The sequence below is a fragment of the Protopterus annectens genome, chromosome 15.part0, assembly GCF_019279795.1.
Source record: "Protopterus annectens isolate FY-2018-M chromosome 15.part0, PAN1.0, whole genome shotgun sequence".
Taxonomy (NCBI): Eukaryota; Metazoa; Chordata; order Ceratodontiformes; family Protopteridae; genus Protopterus; species Protopterus annectens.
This window is the reverse complement of record NC_056749.1, coordinates 488895356-488914524: the sequence shown is the minus strand read 5'-3', so window position 1 is coordinate 488914524 and position 19169 is coordinate 488895356. Positions and strand designations below refer to the sequence as shown.

Below are 19169 nucleotides of genomic sequence, written 5' to 3'. Positions count from 1 at the left end.
TTCTATTCTTTTCAGAATACTTTCACTTAAAGGTGACAAAAAAGACTAAGCTATGACTACTTACAAGAAAATATTAAATCAATCGTGCCAACAGTTACAGATTCCCTGTTAATGTCAAGGCAGTAATGGTGATGAATCTGCTTTGGTATGACCACCACAAGCAGACTCTGCATGCATAGGAGTCTTAGTCATACAGCTTTCTCTTCTGCTGGTATCACATGAAACTGGACAACTGGAAAGTGAGAGAGGCAAAAAAGAAATTAGAAGTATAATGTGTTTGCATTTAAATCTCTCAATGGCTGTTTGTAACTGTTTCGGTAGTAGTCTTTATGATGAAAAGATGATTGTGTTAAAAACACTGAAGGAGAACTTTTGTTACCTTTGGTTGGTTTAAATTAGGAAGCATGTTTCTTAACCTGGGTTCAAGGTATGCGAATAGGGCAATGTGATATGTCTAACTAACAAGATTTTTTTTTTTTAAAACTCGATACTAAGCAACAGAATGAGGAAATGCCTTTAACTGTAAGTACTTCATAAAACCTCTCTAAAAAGCATAAAACTTTACTTTATTAAAAGAACAAAACAGCTGCAGTCAGAAGTAGAACTCTGCACAAGATGCAATTACCTGAGCACCAGACATTGGTGCAAATGGATTTGTAGGTCTCAACACCGGTTGTGAGTATGTCACAGGCTGTGGTGCCAACACTGGAACAGGGCCCATCTGTGGAGGTACCTGCTAAGATGAGGAAAAAAGTTAAATGTTAAACATTTTTACGTATCAGCATCAAAATTAAACAGTGAGCTATGGCTTAGAATTTTTGTCAAAAGGCATTCTGAAACATTACAGAAAAATTAAACAGTGGCATAGCTGCTTAATATTAAAATGAATCACATCTCAACAGCAATGAGGCTGAAATCATTTTGCTTGATAAATAAAAACATAACCACCTTCAGAAAACAAACAATGTTTAAATTATGTCAAACTAAAAAACTCAACAGTACTACAGCCTTAGCCTTGTGTATCACGGTGCTATGGCTGCAACATACCATTCCATACATAGGCACTTGAGGTGTAGTCACTGGGTATACCATTGGCGATGGCATCTGCAAAACAGAAAAGAAACAGAGAGAAATCATTAATGTCATGTCTTCAGGACAATTAAAGACATGGAAATAACTGCATTGCTTGGAAATTGGGATTAAAAAAGAAGATATGTACTCACCATAACGTTCTATCTGAGTAGTTCTACTTCATTTGTCTTCAACCTGTGGGTACCGGATCCATATTGGATCGGAGCAGGCAACTTCACAAGCATCTGCTCCAAGCTCCTCCCCTACCCATAATACACCATCACTACCTTCTAACCCTCAGATCGAGTTTTCTGCACCCTACACTAAACAACCCAATCCAAACCACATTACAGCACACAATGTCCTACCTATGAAACATGCCCATATGGTAAGGCCAGGGGGGAAGGAGGGAGGGACGGTTGAAGACAAATGAAGTAGTACTCAGATGGAACGTCATGGTGAGTACATAACTTCTTTATCTGAAGTAGTTTACTTCATTTGATCTTCAACCTGTGGGACAGTCCTCAGCTACTTAACACCTGGGTGGCCCTCATGGAAGGATATTCCAGAGCACCGCGGAACCAAAGGATGCTCTCCGGGAAGTCAAATCCAATTTATAGTGAGAAATAAAAGTATGAGATGAGGACCAAGTAACCGCAGAACAAATGTCTAAGGATACTCTAGACCAAAAGGTCGCAGAAGTAGCCATTGACCTTGTCGAATGAGCTCTAATCTGACACGGAGGAGACAAACCTTTATACTTGTAGATGTGAAGGATGCATAGGGATATCCACCTAGCAATGGTCACCTTGGAAAAAGGTTTACCTAAAACAGGTTTAGCAAAGGACACGAACTGGTCAGATTTACGAAAAGATTTGATCCTGTGCAAATAGAAACGCAGCTGTCTATGAACATCCAATAAATGCAACTTGTATTCAGCTTTGTTTGTGAAATTTGGAAAGAAAACAGGTAAATTGATAGTCTGATTGATATTGACCTTGGATGCCACTTTTGGAAGAAAGGAGAGATTGGTGAGAAGAGAAACCCTATCCTTACGGTAAACCATGTATGGAACCTTGACAGACAACACCTGAAGTTCTGAGACCCTCCTAGCCGAGGTGATAGCCACTAGTAAGGCTGTATTCCAAGACAGAAACTTAAGGTCTACGGTTGCTGCAGGTTCAAAGGGAGGGGCAACCAGCACTTTCAGTACCACAGTAAGGGCCATGGGGTGATGGGATCTTTGACCGGAGGACGCAAGACGGTACCTTTGGATAAAGGCTATGCACAATCTGGAAGAGGCCAAAGGAGGAAAGTTCTCACCAATGTGAAAATGAGAAATAGTGGCTAGTTGAACCTTCACTGTATACAATCTAGCCTCCTGTTCAAAAATGTTTGCCAAAAAATCAAGGACAGACGGAATGGGAGCCGTGAAAGGATCTAAATTCCTTTAAGAGGCCCAAAAGGAAAAACGCTTCCATTTGCTACGAAAAATCTTCTTGGTGGGTGACTTATGAGCAGCCACCAGAACAGTCCTGACCAAAGAAGACAACCCGGGATTCCTAGCAATTAAGGAAACTGGAGCAGCCAAGCTGTAAGCTTCAGACTGTCCAGATTCCAATGAGGGACCCTCGAAGGGTGAGAGATGTGATCTGGAAGGGGATCCAAGGAGGAGCTAGAAGATGAGACCAGTGGAAGGGAAACCATACCTGGCGAGGCCAAAATGGAGCAATAAGGATCACTTTGCTCCCCAGTCGACGAGCCTTCTGGAGGAACTTTGGAATAAGGGGTACAGGAGGGTAAGCATAAAGAAGACTGGGAGGTCAAGTATCGACTAGAGCATCTCTGGGGGATTCCCCCCCTGCAGGGGGGTTCAGAGCGAATAACTCGCTGCACTTCGCACTGGACGGAAATGTGAACAGATTGCAGCAAGGCCGACTCCAGTCTAGACGACTTGTAAGGCGTCAGAATAGTCCGGCTTAGTTTGTCCGCCAGAATGTTGGACCATCCCGAAATGTGCATTGATACCAGAAAACGACAGGTGGAGATTGCCCATTCCCAAACTCTCATGGCCTTGCGACAAAGGAGTAAGATCTGGTCCCTCCCTGTTTGTTGATATACCAGACCACCGACATGTCTGACTGAATTACGATAGTTCCCAGAGGTAGAAAGGCATGAAGGGCCTGCAACGCTAAAAGGATCACCCTCATCTCCAGAACATTTATATGCAAACTGGTCTCAACTGGGGACCACATGCTTTGAACTGTCCTTCCCGAGCAATGTCCCCCCACCCTAGCTGTGAGGCATCCGTGGTCACTGTGGCTTGGGCAGGGGCTGTGACAAAAGGTCATCCTTCCAAGATTTCCGAAGAATGTATCCAACAAAGAAGGGACGACCTGCAGGCTTTGCTTATGTGTATAGGGTATGACAAAGGAAAATCGAACAAAGACCATTGCACCGCTAGAGTCCACTTAAGTACTCGCAGGTGTAAGCGAGCACACGGTAGAAGTGTGATTGTTGCTGCCATAGAGCCTAGGGCTCTTAAAACCCACTCTGCTGAGGGGAGATGAGATTGATAAATGAAAGCAACATGTATCCGTAAGCTTCAAATTAGGTCAGGAAGACTTTTGTCTGTAATGTGTCTATCCATGCTCCTATGTATTCTATAACCTGGACAGGGTTCAGAAAAGATTTGGCTGTGTTGACAAATTCCTAGATGGTGTGCAAGTCGTAGGAAACAGTCTCTGGTCTGGCAAAGTAGACGCTTGGTGGGAGCAGTAAGGAGCCAATGGTGGGAGCAGTAAGGAGCCAATTGTCCAGGTAAGGGTAGACCTGAATTCCCTGAAGCCTCAGGTGAGCCGCTACTACTGCCATCACTTCGGTTAACACTCTGGGGGCTGTGGTGAGACCAAAGGGAAGGGCTCAAAACTGATCATGATTGGCCTCTAGCTGGAAGCAGAGAAACCTCCCAAAGCTTCTGTGCATCTTTATGTGATAGTAAGCATCCTGGTGGTCGAATGAGCACATCCAGTCTCTCTTTTGCAGGTACGGCAGGATGGATTGTAAGGTGACCATCCAGAACTTCTCTTTGACAACTGACAGGTTAAGAGTAGACAGGTCCAGAATGGGCCTCAAGTCCCCCGTCTTTTTTGGCACCAAAAAGAAAACTGAGTAGATGCCCGATCTGGACTGATCCAGGGGGATGGGTTCAATGACTCGTTTCTTTAGCAGCTTGGAAACCTCTAGTGCTGCTGCCTCCCTTTATGCGGGTGATATGTCTGGGAGGTATTTGGAAGGGGTAGGGAGAACCACAAATGGTATTAAATAGCCTCTGGAAATTATCTGAAGAACCCAATGGTCTGGTGACATGGACTCCCATATCGTCAGGTGCAAGGACAGGCGACCCCCGACTGCTTCCAGAGCAGAGCAGTCGGGCAACCCCTCAGGGCTGCTGCGTGGGCCTGTCCGAGAACAGTTTTCGAGACCCAAAATTCCTCGTACCCCCACTGCCTCTGGGCCGGTGTGTGTCCTGTCCCCCCTCTGCCTCTAGGGTAAGAAGGGCCTTGAGTGTCCTGGGAATACTGCGACTTCTGGAACCACATCATCTTTTGCCCTTGCTGATTCTGGGAAAGGGATCTTTGAGGGTTAGAGAAGTGGATTCCGAAGGCAGACAGTGTCTTCCCATCTTTCTCACTCTGGAACAAGGCGTCACGGACATTCTTTCCAAAGAGGGAAAAACCATCTTTAGGGGCATTTGCAAAAGATGCCTTGAAGGGTTCCGTGAACGGACACAACCTGAACCAGGCATGAAGCCTCATGGAAACGCCGGACCCAGCCGCCCTAGCCGCTCCTTCGATAGCATGCATGGATGTATTGGAAACCGCTGTCAAGGTAGCAATCCACACAGAGAACATACGCCTGTCCTCCCGCGACATAGACTGTGGGGGCCACTCAGCCAGTTCCTTAACCAGGTCGTGTTGTAGTAGAGTAATGTGTGCCAGATAGTTCAGCGCCCTTACAGAAAAGGTTGCTGACACATACACCCGCCTTCCTAGACGATCTGTCATCCTAGACTCATGGTCAGGAGGATGGACCAAGGAACTCTCCTGGGCTAGTTACCACTTGGTGGCGGCTGCTACCATCATAGCGTCTACGGGGACCCTTTATTCCAAGAAGATCTGTTGCAGGGGGCTTAAGATTTTATCCGGGCACTTTGGGATTGGTTCCACGCTGTCCGGTTACTTCCAAGCCCACGAGGTGACCAAGTCCACTAATGGATGCACGAGAGGGGACACGCAGGAAGTAGACGGGCCCATGCCGAAGACCTCCAGGAACACAGATTCTTCAGAGGAACATTTAGGGGAGGGGCAACCTCCCCGCTGGTGCAATATTTCCATGATGTCTCCAAAGGAGACATCCTCGGGAGGTGATCTGGGGGAACCTTCCCCATCATCCAAATCAGTGTCCTCAGTGAAGGACTCCGGAGAAGAGTCTAAGTGCCTCCTCTTGCATGTTTGCTTGCAAAGAACCTCTCCGGAGTGGGCTCGCAAACCACCTGTTGTTCCTCACGGGAAACTGCCTGGGGCTCCTAGAACACAGGCTGCCCTGCGGTAAAATGACGGGAGTCGCACCAAAAGCAGAGGGAGTCAGGGCAGAGTCCGAAGATATAGTATAGGGGCCTCAACACATTGGAGAGGACCCATTCCACAACGTCCAACGCCGAAGGAGAGCAAGCCTCCTGGGACACTAGCAAGGGAGCCGCTCTCCCCAGATCCGATGTGGGGATCGGAGGCAGGCCCGAAGTGGACAGAGTGCCAAGGAGGTGGCCATGACCAGACAAGGTAGGAGCCGACGGAAAAAAATCCACCACCTCAGATCAGACTCCCAGATTATGGTTCAGAGAACCACTCGCTCCAGGTAGCTGCTGGCATCGAGGAAACTGGTACCATTGGCGCAGACCCCCTAACTAGGGAACCTCTCGGATCCATGTACTCAAACTGGGGGTCGGATCGGAGAAGGAGATACAGGTGTAAAGAAGGGAAGTGACCTCCTCCCTCCAGAGGGAGAGGGGGCCGGCAAGACTCCCATCTGAATTTGTGTGCGAATAAATCTCTGCATCATTTTATCCATGACCGCTTCTGAAAGACTGCGGGTAGACTGCGACAAAGCTTTGGACTCCGACCTGGCATGTCGGAGAACCAAAGCCCTAGAAGATGGCCAAGGCTCCTCTGGCTCCAGTGAACACTTGGGATATCGGAGCAGAGGGGAGTCAGGTTGGTGCCTAGTCTGAAATTTAGAGGGAGGCCGGCCAGAGCCGAATGGTCTGGGGACCTCTTCCTCTGGTCAACCTTGTGCGCTCTTCTCCTTCAGTCTGCCCTTTCTATGCTCTCCTTCCACAGGCCCAGCGGCAGAAGGATGAGTCCCAGCCTGGGCGGGAGCTGAAGGGGAGGCAGTCACAGACATGACTGAAGCAGAACTGGAGGCATCCGCCTCCGTAGAAGGGAGAAGACCCTTCATCATAAGTTTAGCCCTACGGTCTTTAAGGTCTCTCGGGTTAAAACCCACACAAATACTGCAGTCAGTGGAGAGATGGGGAACACCCAAGCAAAGAACACACAGAGTGTGTCCGTCGCAGGTGACAGTTTGTGGCCACACACTGTGCATCATTTAAAAACTTGTTTTGGTTGATCAGTCATAACCACAGCAAAGAAAATACAAAAGACATGCACTACCCACCACACACTCGGAAACACAAGCACACTGAAAGCTGACTGGGGGTGGGGGGCACTCTAACAACTACAGAACTACCTGGAACTAGAAAACTATCTACAACTGGATGCACCAGTGAGGGGGGAAGGAGAAGACCTACTCTATGAACAGACACACAAACTATCAAAAAAAGAATCATAAAACTTCAAAGACTCTACTCACGACCCGGAGCTAAGGGATCACGATGTGCTGCGAAGCTGTGGCAAAGATCTGAGGGCTGGAAGGTAGTGGTGGTGTATTACAGGTAGGGGGAGGAGCTTGGAGCTCAGAGCAGATGCTTGGGAAGTTGCCGGCTCGGATCCGGTACCCACAGGTTAAAGATCAAATGAAGTAAACTACTTCAGATACGGTATTTTGAAATACAAATGAAATCAAAACTGATTTAGAAAGCAAATGCACATAAAAGAACACTTGGCTCTGACAAAAAAAAAAAGCTGCATGGAGAGTGGTCTACCAAGGACGAGAGAACACAAAGAATAGAAATGCAGTGTGTGGCTCAGAGTTGGAGTAGCTGTATTATTTTATAAGGAACTTAACGGTCTTACAAAAATATATAACATTCAATGAAGGGCATTTACAAGATTTACAGAGAGAGAGAAAAAGTAACTGATGAAGTTAAGAACTGATATATTAAGTACTTTTGTGTGTGCAGATTTTAGTCTTAGTTGATTTTTGATGGGGTGTTACACATTGGCTAGAAATCTAGCCTTCCTTGTGACCTTTTTTTGACTGTTAAATTTAAAATCACAAGCTCAGAGTGGCAAACATTCCCTCTTTGCCACCTGGCTTATGCCAGAACCCCTGCAGTTAGGACTCGGTGTGTGTACACTCTCTGGAAGAGCCCAGTACTTGAATCTTGTTAAAACTGGATTAAAGATATACAAGAATGCAAAAAGATATACAAGAATGCAAAAACCAAGGATATTCACACCACCAGGCTAGTTGGCCAACACAATGTGTCTGAAATTCTCCAAGTGCAATGAACACTAGGTAAGACTGCAATCCAAATTGTAGCTTGCTACAGATCCCCCACCATACCCCAAGATTCTCACTACACCTTTCTAAACATACTGGAAAATATTAAGATAGAACCAAACACCCTAATACTGGGTGATTTTAACTACTCTGCCATTAACTGGGAAAACTACTCATGTCCCAACACCTTTGCGCAACGGTTCTTGGAATTCATAAATTCCAATGCCCTGGATCAACTAATCCATAGTCCCACCAGGGGCTCCAATATCCTAGACATGGTCATTACCAACATGGGAAATCAATGCTCCATACCTATGGTCACCCCCTCGTTAGTCAGGTCTGACCATAAGCTAATCACCCTTAACATCCACATCCCACCCCCTCCCCCCAGTAAAGAAACCACCATAAAAAACTTCTCCAAAGCCAACTTCATGCTACTCAAGTCAGAAGTGACAAACTTCATGACACCCATGCAGACGGGAACTGAAAGTTCAACTGCTGAATCCTACACTAAGGCACTGTACGAGCATATCCACTCATGCATGAATCGTGCCATCCCAAAAAGAACCAAAATGCTCTCATCCAAAAAAAGGAAGCCAATCTGGTGGTCCCCTGCCATAAACAAACTTTACAACAAAAGGAAGAAACTTTTGCAGAAGAGGAAAATCCCAGGATGCAAAAAACTCCCTTACTAGCCTCAGTAAGAAACTGAGATGCCTCATAAAATCCTCCAAAGCTAGTTACGAAAATAAAATTGCCAAAGATTCCAAAGACAACCACAAAGCATTCTATAACTATGTCAAGAATCTAAATGGCAATGCTCAGATCTGCTCTGAGCTAAAACAGAGTGGCATTAAATATACTGATCCGAAGGATATTGCCAATATCCTGGCAGATCGATTCAGTGCCAACTTCACCCCCTCTCACCCCCTAAATGGCCCATCTCAATACCGGAAGATTGCCAAATTCCAGTAATAACGGCCACACAGGTGCAAAACGCACTCTCTAAAGCCAAGAATACAGCATCCATGGGACCAGATGACATCCCGGGCTGTGTACTACATGAACTACAATATGAACTGGCACCTCACCTAAGTGTCATGTTTAATCATAGCCTCACCTCAGGTTTTGTGCCCACTGAGTGGCGCAGAGCTACAGTTATCCCAATCCACAAGGGGGGATCCACCTTGGATCCCGGAAACTACCGTCCCATCAGTCTGACAAGCTTTATCTGCAAGGCCATGGAGCGTATTATCATGGAACTTATAAACAAAGACATTGGCAACCTTCAAACACTGGACCCCACCCAGTTTGGGTTTGTGAAGGGCCGATCTTGTCTCCTGAACCTGACTGACTTCTTTGAATCAGTCTCCAGAGCCATGGATAAGGGTAAGGTGGTCCACACAGCCTATCTAGACCTTGCCAAGGCCTTTGACACCATCCCCCACTCTGGAATCATAGATAAACTTACTAAGCTGGGCATTAATCCCTATGTCACCCAATGGGTTGCTAAATGGCTTACTGATAGAACCCACACTGTAAAAGTAGCCAACTCCAAATCCAGCTCCAGACAAGTGACAAGTGGAGTACCTCAGGGTTCAGTCCTGGGGCCGCTCTTGTTTGGCATCTACTTCTCTGAAGTACAGGTCAACAATAAGGGACTCTGGCTAACAAAGTTTGCAGATGACTGCAAACTGGGAGCCATTATTAAATCCCCAAATTATGTGGATACTCTACAAAAGGGCCTTACAGAAACAGATGCTTGGTGCCAGAGCCATGGGCTCAAGCTCATTGCCAAGAAATGTATTGTTATCCCCTTTGGGAAAAAACATGTATCCATGAATTACCATATAGGTGACAGTACACTAAACACAGAAAGTGTGATAAGAGACTTAGGGACACAGGTGGACAGTGGTCTCACCTTCGACAACCACATCGCCACAACAGTCAGGAAATCCTTCTATGTGGCACACCTCATCACAAAGGGCTTTTCATCCAGAAAAAAGGAGGTCATTGTCCCACTGTACTCATCCCTCATTAGACCCATTATAGAATACAATGCCCCATTTGGTATGTACCTCTCAAGACATCTGCAACAACTGGAAAGGCCTCAGAAATACCTCACTAAAAGAATCACAGGCCTAAAACAGATGCCCTACGCTGACCGCCTTAAAAAACTCCAGCTATACTCTGTCGCATATCGTCTACTCAGAGGCGATCTCTGCTTAACATACAAGGCCATGTCAAACCCAGAGCTGTTGGACATGCTACACTTAAAGAAATCCCAATCCCTCAGAGCTACACGCTCCAGGGATCTAAATCTTGTCATCACAATAAACAAAACATGCTGGAGGGATAGGTTCCTGACCCAGAGACTCCCCAGACTCTGGAATAGATAGTCCATACATGTCGAGCAGAGTGCCTCTTTGGACCTCTTCAAGAGGAACCTTGACGATTGGATGGGAGAAAGGAAATTCACCCCAGGGATCACGTCAGTCGCCCTGCTAGACAGGGGTCCAGGAAAGTAAATAATGTGGGAAGAAATAGCCAGGGAATTGTTATGGCTAGGCTTGTATAGGCCCTAGGGCTGATAGCCTAGTACCAACCTATGAACCTATGAACATCTACAAGAAAACAAACTCAAGAGTATTACAAAAATGTGGTCTGCTACTACAAAGATTCCTTCGGAGGTCTAAAACAACAGCATAATATTAACAAACAAAGGGGGACACAGCAGTGAAAAGGAGTAACCACTGCAGTGCACCATCTTTAAATATTAATATGCTAAAACTTGCTGGTCTCCAACATCTTACTTACAAAGGTCCCGTACAGTGCATAAGCAGTTAGGTACAATCCAAAGAAGCACATTATAACTTCAATCAGAAGCAGAAACACTGAGGGCTAAGGAACAGATTTCACTATATTAATGAGCTTGAAAGAAAAACATGTCATGCAAAGAGTAGGGAACTGTGGGATGAGAAGACAACCAGCTAAACAAAGATTATAAAGGCTGTAAATTAAAAATAGAAGGGCTTGAAGGACAAAAAATGGGCTGCAAGCTGGCAGAAGATATACAAGAATGCAAAAAAATGACATAGCTCATCTGGAAGGCCAATGGGCAAAATAAATTTCCCAGGCATACTGGAGGAATCAACATTATTCCCTTGGAGAGGTGACCTCAAGTAGGACAGAAGAGGAGGAAAATGATTCTTAATAGTTTGGGAGTTGTAATCATCCCTATATTATACCATGTGAAGACAATGATGAAGATGGTCAAGACTGCTGTGGTGTACAGTATAAGGAAAGGGACTTCAGAGAAGCTGAGGGCATCTTTCCACTTTTCAGAACACTAGAAAGGCCACATCTGCAGAAATGTGTACAGTTCTAGAAGCCACACAAAAAAACTACACTAACAAAAAAAATCTAATGCAAAAGTTACCGAAGTTATAACAAATGAGGTGGGCCTAGAGTATAAATACAAGCTAAACATACCACACTCTGTTGGCAGAAAGTGGGAAATGCGAAGTTGGAGAGAGAAACAGAAGGGGAAGGGGAAGAAGGCACATTGCTAGAAGAATGTTTCAAATTATACTTCATGGAGAAGATGGTAGGGAACTATGGAATATAATGATTGGGGCAGTGGTACAGTGCAGGGCATCAGATGTATTTAGACTTGCATGGAATCAAACAAGAAGAACAGAATAGCTGCAATACTCGGACAACTGTTCTTCTGTTATTTTAATATGAATAAAACATTATAGAAAATGCTTTACTACACAGTGTTGAGCAGAGTTCCATTTTCAAAAAGATCATGAAAAGTTGAAACAGTGCTTAGACTGACTAACTACACAATAACTCAAGTACACTATTTTATTTGCTAGTCTGCTTTTATTTTACATACCCAGACTGTTACTGTATACTGTAAGTAAGAGATCTTAAATTGAGCTAAATTATGTTACTTTTGTACTTGCATTCCTTTCAACAGGTCACAGAAAATAGCCCCATGTGGTCACATTCATTAACTTTTAAAGAAAAATACAAACTAAAATATATAAATTATACCCTGGTAAAAATATACCTAAAAATAAGAAAAACACATTTACAAATCTTCTAAAAGGGCAGAAAAGTAAATGGTCCAGGTAAGAGATGATCATCATACCTCTCAACCTCTTAGTGCAAGAAATCTGGACAAAGCCATAAATAATGGAGGAACAAAGGCACAAAAAAGGGAAATTTTTAAATATTGCCCTTACAACTGTAAAAACTTAACAGAATAACAGGTTTTGCATTTTCATGAATTTTCTGAAGGGTATGAAGTCTGAAACTCAAATATCTGTCAATATTTTCTGACTTTAATCCTCATCAATTTGCAAAAGATTGGCCAGAAAAACAGAATTTTATGAGAAACAAACCGAAAATATGAGGCAAAAATCTGGACAGTCTGGAAAATCTGGAAAGCTAAGAGCTTTGCCTACTTTCTAAGAGAGAATGCCAGCATTCATCATTTGAATTAAAGAATAATTTTTGAAGTACATGGTAAGAAAATTCCATGCAAAAACATGACATTTACGATATTCCACAGCTTATCAAGGAAGAAACAGAGCTGCTCCCAGTTAATATCTAAGAATTGGATGTTCAACAGATTTCATACCTCTGCATTTATTCCAAATGGTCTCTCACCTCCATTAACATTTTATAGGCTTTGCCTAAAGAGGCCCGTTTATATTTGATATTTTGCAAGTATCTATTGTCCACTCTAAAAGGTACAAGGAGATCTTGCCTTCTCTGATTTCCTAACATCCTGGACTCAATGAATACTGTTTGTGCAATCAACCTATCCCTTTCAGAAGCACCACATTTACAGAGAAGTTCCACCCTTTAAATCTGTCCTTCTTCCCTCTACAGCTAATGTCAAAAACTCAGTGGGACATCTCTCTTGCTCCACAGCAAAAGCATATTCTGCTGTAGCTTATCTCCCCTTCTTAAGTTAACAGGTATCAGGTCAGAAGCGAACTACTTAATTTCTCTCCTGTAAACTATTTTTAATACAAAATTTTCCCAATGAAGAGTTCCCTGAGCTTCTCAGTTGGCAAATGGGTCTAAATCCCTAGTACTCCCTATGCAATCATACATTTGTTTCCAGAGTGGATTACAGGACTTTACTAAGCATAGCTACAAATTTTCAATGGAATGGCTTGGAAGTTAATATCCCAAAACCAAGTTCTCCTAACTTGCCCGTATGCTTAGGTTTAACCACTCAACTAATTTGTGGGATGCTCTCCAGCTCAAACATATGCAACAGCCCTGCGATTAATTATTCTCATAACATTTTTTTACTGGGGACTTAAATAAATCGTCTTTTACAAATGTCACTTATGGTAATATAAACATGTATAAGGCCTGCAACCTTCTGAGCAAAACATAGGCTTAAAATGTTTCCACTTACAACAAACATGAAAACCTTTTCAGCTTCTTCCAGATAAGTACAAATTACTGCTGCCCTACTTGGACACCTCTAGGTTTCTAATTTCTTAGGTCTTGTTTTATTTTGCCATTTCTTGGAGAACAGCATCAGGTCAATATTGTTTTTTTTCAGCAAAGCAAACATTCTGCATTTTTTCACCGGATAAGATATACTCATTCAAATTTCAGGTAATAACTGTCAAATTATTCACTATAATACACAATACTTAGAAACTCCCACTTCTCAAGTACTGTCATGTGTATTTTCAGGTGGTCTTCCTTCATTCCAACCTCCACTGCACGCATATCATGGAGAATACAAACAATTAACTTGCTAACTGCTCACTAAACTGTAGTGTTTAGTTCCTTACACACACAGACACTTCAAATGCATAAACACACGCATAGATTTCATATATATATATATATATATATATATATATATATATATATATACATACACACACACACATTGCATATACATACACACACACACACATATATATATATATATATATATATATATACACATATATACACACACGTGTATACACACACAAACATAATAAAAAAAAATATTGATTGCAGAATACATTCTCGAACATATTTTTAACAAACCTTTGTTATAAACATGTAAAAACCACATAAAACAGATGGTGCTACCACAATGTAGGAAATCATTCTAGAATTAAAGGATTAAAAATTGTAAGTAAAAATATATCATAATAACCTGCGGTTTTACGTTCTGCAAACAGACTGCCCTTCTGTATCACTGTAAAAACTATACAGTCGTGACATTTGTAGCTAACTATTTAGCCAGTCTTTCAAAAGCCCCTTTCTGAGATAACAGATTGGACATTCAATGTGGCAAAGGCTGCTTTATTAAGTATAGCAAAAGACTAATTATTAATAAGGAACTCACTATCAAAACGAATAACACTACTTTTCATTATTTTTACAAATGATCTAAGTTCCGTCGCCAAACCTGCCTCAATCATACATTATGCTGATGATGCCTCCCTCATCTGCTCTGCCCCCACTATCAATGAACGTCAAGAAAAAACTCCTGTTGCCCTCCACAATATTGAAAACTACTTATCAGTCTATCAACTCATATTAAACCCCAACAAAACCAAGCTTATGGTCTTTACCAATACCTCAAAAACCAACCAACCAAATGACTCTCTCTATTTTTTCCTCCAATAGCACTAAAACAGATCCTGTTGAACAAACAAAATTTCCGCTGCCACTACTGACAATGGACTGAAATTTGACAAACATATAGCACTAACAATTAAAAAAGCCCATGTAAAACTTGATGCTCCCTACCGGGACAAATCCTACCTCACCAATCACTCCAAACTTGCAAAAGCTAGAACCCACCTCTTATCTTCCCTTCTTTACTATTCTCAAATATTTACCAACCATTGTAAATCAGATTTGAATAACCTCGAATCTTGCTATAACAAAATAGCCAAATTCGCCTCAAACCAGCCTCAAAGATCACACCACTAGACTTGGCCTTCACCATCTGAACTGGATAGAGCTCCCAAACTTACTACTGCTCAATCGACTATTAATTGCCCATGCATTCATGCACAAACCTGACAACTGTCCAGCTCCATCTGACCTTGTTCAACCCTAAACTAATCTTAAGTCACTCAGGTCAGCTGGTAAATTGTTGCTTAAAGATATCAAAACCCGTAACTAACATGGACTCCTTATATTGCTACACAACTGCTAAATACTGGAATTTTCTTCCCCAATATATTCTATCCATCACTGCTACACACAACTTCAAACAGGCTCTAAAAAAAGAAGTTATGTCTTACCATAACGTTCCATCGGTGTTGTAGATCTTTATTCATTCATTACTGATAGGACTTCAGTTCTGTCCTCGGAACTGACACGGCCGTTTCCAAGCTCGCACCAGCCAAAAACTCTCAGCTAAGACCTACCATAATGCCCCTTTCATAGTCTCTTCAGATCGAGTTTGCCCGTCCCTATATTACAGAGATAGTAGGAGAGACAGTAGGAGGCTCTGTCTGAGCAAATACCTTAACCAGGAGTTCAGGCAGGGGGGAGGAGGGCAGGAAGTAATGAATGAATAAAGATCTACAACACAGATGGAATGTTATGGTAGGACAACTTCTTTATTTGATGTTGTAAACCTTTATTCATTCCTTACTGATAGGACAGAGTCTCCAGCTACTTGAGTCCTGGGTGGCCCTAAGGAACGATATTCATGAGCACCACAGAACCAAAAGATGCTCGTCCCCTGGAGGCCAAATCCAATTTGTAATGGGTGTTAAAGGTATGAGGTCTTGCCCAAGTGGCTGCTGCACAAATATCATCCACAGAGGCTCTGGAATGAAAAGTCACCGAAGTTGCCATGGATCTAGTAGAATGAGCCTTTATTCTAGAAATTAAGGATAATTTATTCTGATGGTAGACAAAGGTAATGATGTTTCTAAGCCAGGAAGAGAGTGTCACTTTGGAAACAGGTTTACCCAATCTGGGTCCCGCAAAGGCCGCAAACAATTGATCCGTTTTCCTGAAAGATTTAGTCCTGTCCAAATAAAAATGAAGCTGCCTATGAACATAAAGGGTGTGCAAAAGATCCTCCCCTCTGTTTGAATGCTGAGGGAAGAAAACCAGCAGGTCAATAGATTGGTTAATGGAAAATCCAGAAATGACCTTGGGCAAGAAGGAAGGGTCAGCACGAAGGGACACACTATCCCTGTGGAAGTTCAAGTAAGGTCTCTTGAAACTCAAGGCCTGCAACTCAGACACTCTTCTCGCTGAGATAAGTGCTACTAGAAGTAGTCTTCCATGATAAAAAATTTTACATCACATGAATCAGACGGCTCGAAAGGAGGGCTTGTTAATGATTTAAGTACCAAAGTCAAGTCCCAGGGTTATATGGGGGGCTTTACAGGAGGTTCAACATGTAATACTCCTTTCAAAAAGGTTTTGCACAGATGGTGTGACATAACGGAAGAATTATCAAATCCATTATGAAAATGTGCAATAGCTGCTAAATGCACAGTGATTGTCGATGCTGAGGCTCCTGCATGTAGAAGAGTAGTCAGGTATTATGGGATCTTTTGAATAGGCATAGAGAAAGGGTTTATGTTCTGATCTTTGGCCCAAGTAGAGAATCTAGTCCATTTACTAAAATACATTTTTCTGGTGGAAGGTTTGTGTGAAGCCAGAAGAATCTCAGGAACGGAAGATGAGATTCATCAGGCAGCCTGGCAATCACTGGAAGTGGAGGAACCAAGCTGTGAGCTTGAGGCTGTGAAGATTGGGGTGAATCAATCCCTGAGGATGAGACAGCAGACTGTGAGACTGATCCAGGATCTATGGGCTGTGAATCAGATGAGGCCACAGGAAAGGAAACAAGATTTGACAGGGGCAATGAGGATCACCTTGCTTCCCAAACTTTGAGCTTTCTGGAGGAATTTCAGGATGAGGGGAAATGGGGAAAAGCACACACAGTAGACCCAGGGACCAATCGTGTGTTAAAGCGTCCCTCAGTGATTCCCCCTAAGGGGGGATCAGGGCAAAGTAGCTTCTGCATTTGTTGTTTAAAGGGGAAGCAAACAGATCATAGCAAGGCCTTCCCCAGTGTGGGAAGATCCGATCTGCTATTACAGGATTGAGGGACCACTCAGTGAGGCATCAGGATGTTCCTGCTCAGACTGTCCGCAATAAGTTTGGAACTCTGGGGAAATGTGCGTTGCTATAAGAAAGTGGTTGGAAGCTGTCGCCCAGTACCAAATCCTTATGGCTTCCCAACACAGGGGCTAAGACCTGGTTCGGTCTTGTTTGTTGATATACTAGATGACTGGCATGTTGTCCGATTGAATTGCAATGGTCCCAGAAGGGAGGGATGTGTGGAATGCTTGCAGCGCTAAGAGAACTGCCCTCACTTCCACGACATTTATGTACAAACTGGCCTCCATGGGGGACCAGGTGCTTTGGACAGTCTTTCCCCTGGAAATGACCCCCCCCCCCCCAACAGGGAGGTGGCCTTGGGCTGGGGGAGACAGAACAGTTGATACCAAAGAATCGATTCAGGCTTCATCCACTATAACATTTCTTTCTTGCAAAGATTTGTAAAGCATATCATGTGGTCGAGTGGGTGGGTTAAGATCGACCATTGTGAAGAAAGGAGCCACTGTAATATTCTCATGTGCAACCTCACCAGTGATACTAGGGTAATGGCAGCTTCCATGCAGCCTAAGAGTTGCAGTACAAGGTGTGCTGGTACAAAGGTCCATGGAAGGAGGGCTTGGATATGGGGTCTTATTTTCAAAAGCCTGTGAGGTGGGAGGGAAGCTTGACAGGATGTTGTGTCGAAGACCACTCCAATGAATTCCAGTGTTTTTTGTTGGGAACATTTGAGATATGTCCTTGTTGATCATAATCCACAAGCAGAGAGCTAGGCCTTGAGTGTAAGAGAGGCTGCGGGTTAGAAGATACCTTATCGAGGCAGTAAGGAGCCAATTGTCTAGATATGGAAACACCTGGAATCCTTGTAGTCAAAGGTGAGCTACTACAACTGCCATACATTTGGTGAACACTTTGGGGGCTGTCGAAAGACAGAATGGCAGTGCCCAGAACTGGTAGTGATTGGCTCCCAGCCGGAAGCGGAGAAATCTCCGGGAGAGCTGATCCTTCTTTATGTGGTAATATGCATCCTGGAGATCTATAGAGCACATCCAGTTGTCCTTCCCAAGAAAAGGGAGAATGGACTTGTACCATGACCATCCGGAATTTTTGAGGTTTGATAAATTTTGGTCCCCAGTCCCTTGTCTTTTTTGGCATTAAAAAGAACCCAGAGTAAAACCCGGATCCTCTCTAGTCTGGTGGAACTGATTGGATTACTTTTCTTAGCAGCTTTTCTATTTCTAAGGCTGTTACCTCCCCCTCTGATTGGGTGGCACATCGGGGATTCGTTTGATGGGTCAGGGAGTTAAATCGAATGGTATCTGGTAGCCCCTGGATATTATTCTCTGCATCCAAAGATTGGTAGTAGTAAGTTGTCAGGCTGGTAGGTGCAGAGAAAAATGACCACCGACTGCTTCCAGAGGAAAGCAATCGGGCCGCTGCTCAAGAGCGCTGGTAGGGTCGGCCAGAGAAGGAATCATTAGCCCTCTGGTTACGCAGACCCCTTCTGCCCTGAAAGGGGAGTCTTCCAGATGAGTTGCCCCCTCTGCCCTGAGGGGATTGCTCACCAGGAGTGTCACGAAAAGATCCTTGGGATTTCTTGAACCACAATTTCCCTCTCCTCTGGTTCCTGGAGTAGGACCTCTGGTGGGACGAAAAATGTATGCCCACAGCAGACAAGGTCTTTCTGTCTTTCTCACTTCGTGCTAGTGCATCTTGTACTTTGGGACCAAAAAGTGCAGATTCGCCGACAATAAAGGAGTCTACGAAATAACACAAAAGCATCCAAGCATGACATCTAATAACAATACCTGATGTGGCAGCTCGAGCTGCCCCCTTGGAGGTGTGAGCTATCAAATGCATCGAGGAGTTTGAGATAGATTCAAGGGTAGCTAGCTGCAAGACGACAGTGTCACACACCTCATCAGGCAGTCCCCCTACCAAAGAGGAAGATATTTCAGAAATTAGGTCTCTTTGGAGGAGTGTGAAGTGTGCCAGATAGTTAGCGACCAAAAGGAAAAGGTTGCTGAAGCACAGGTCTGCTTCTCTAGTCTGTCCATGGCCAGAGACTCCCTGTTCAGAGGATGGACAGTGGAACTATCTTCTGCCAGTTCCCTCTTGGTGGCCGCTGCCACGACCATGGAATCGACAGTCAACTGCTTGGACCAGTTGGGCTGGTCTTCGGGGGTGGATAAAATTTTGTCCAGCCTCTGGAG

At 43.8% G+C, this 19169-nt stretch overlaps 1 protein-coding gene across 2 annotated transcripts in view; it reads right to left on the bottom strand.

Annotated features, from left to right (window-relative positions):
- LOC122789778 (phosphatidylinositol-binding clathrin assembly protein-like) overlaps positions 1–19169 on the bottom strand; it is a 2259505-nt gene that overhangs the window by 216483 nt on the left and 2023853 nt on the right. The window contains exons 21-22 of one of the 2 annotated variants that reach the window (XM_044057218.1): positions 1048–1104; positions 626–733 (exon numbers count right to left, since the gene is read on the bottom strand). In XM_044057218.1, coding sequence (XP_043913153.1) covers positions 626–733; positions 1048–1104 — 165 coding nt within the window. Of the gene's footprint in view, positions 1–625; positions 737–1047; positions 1105–19169 lie in introns of both variants that reach the window. The other variant, XM_044057217.1, reaches the window with a different exon arrangement.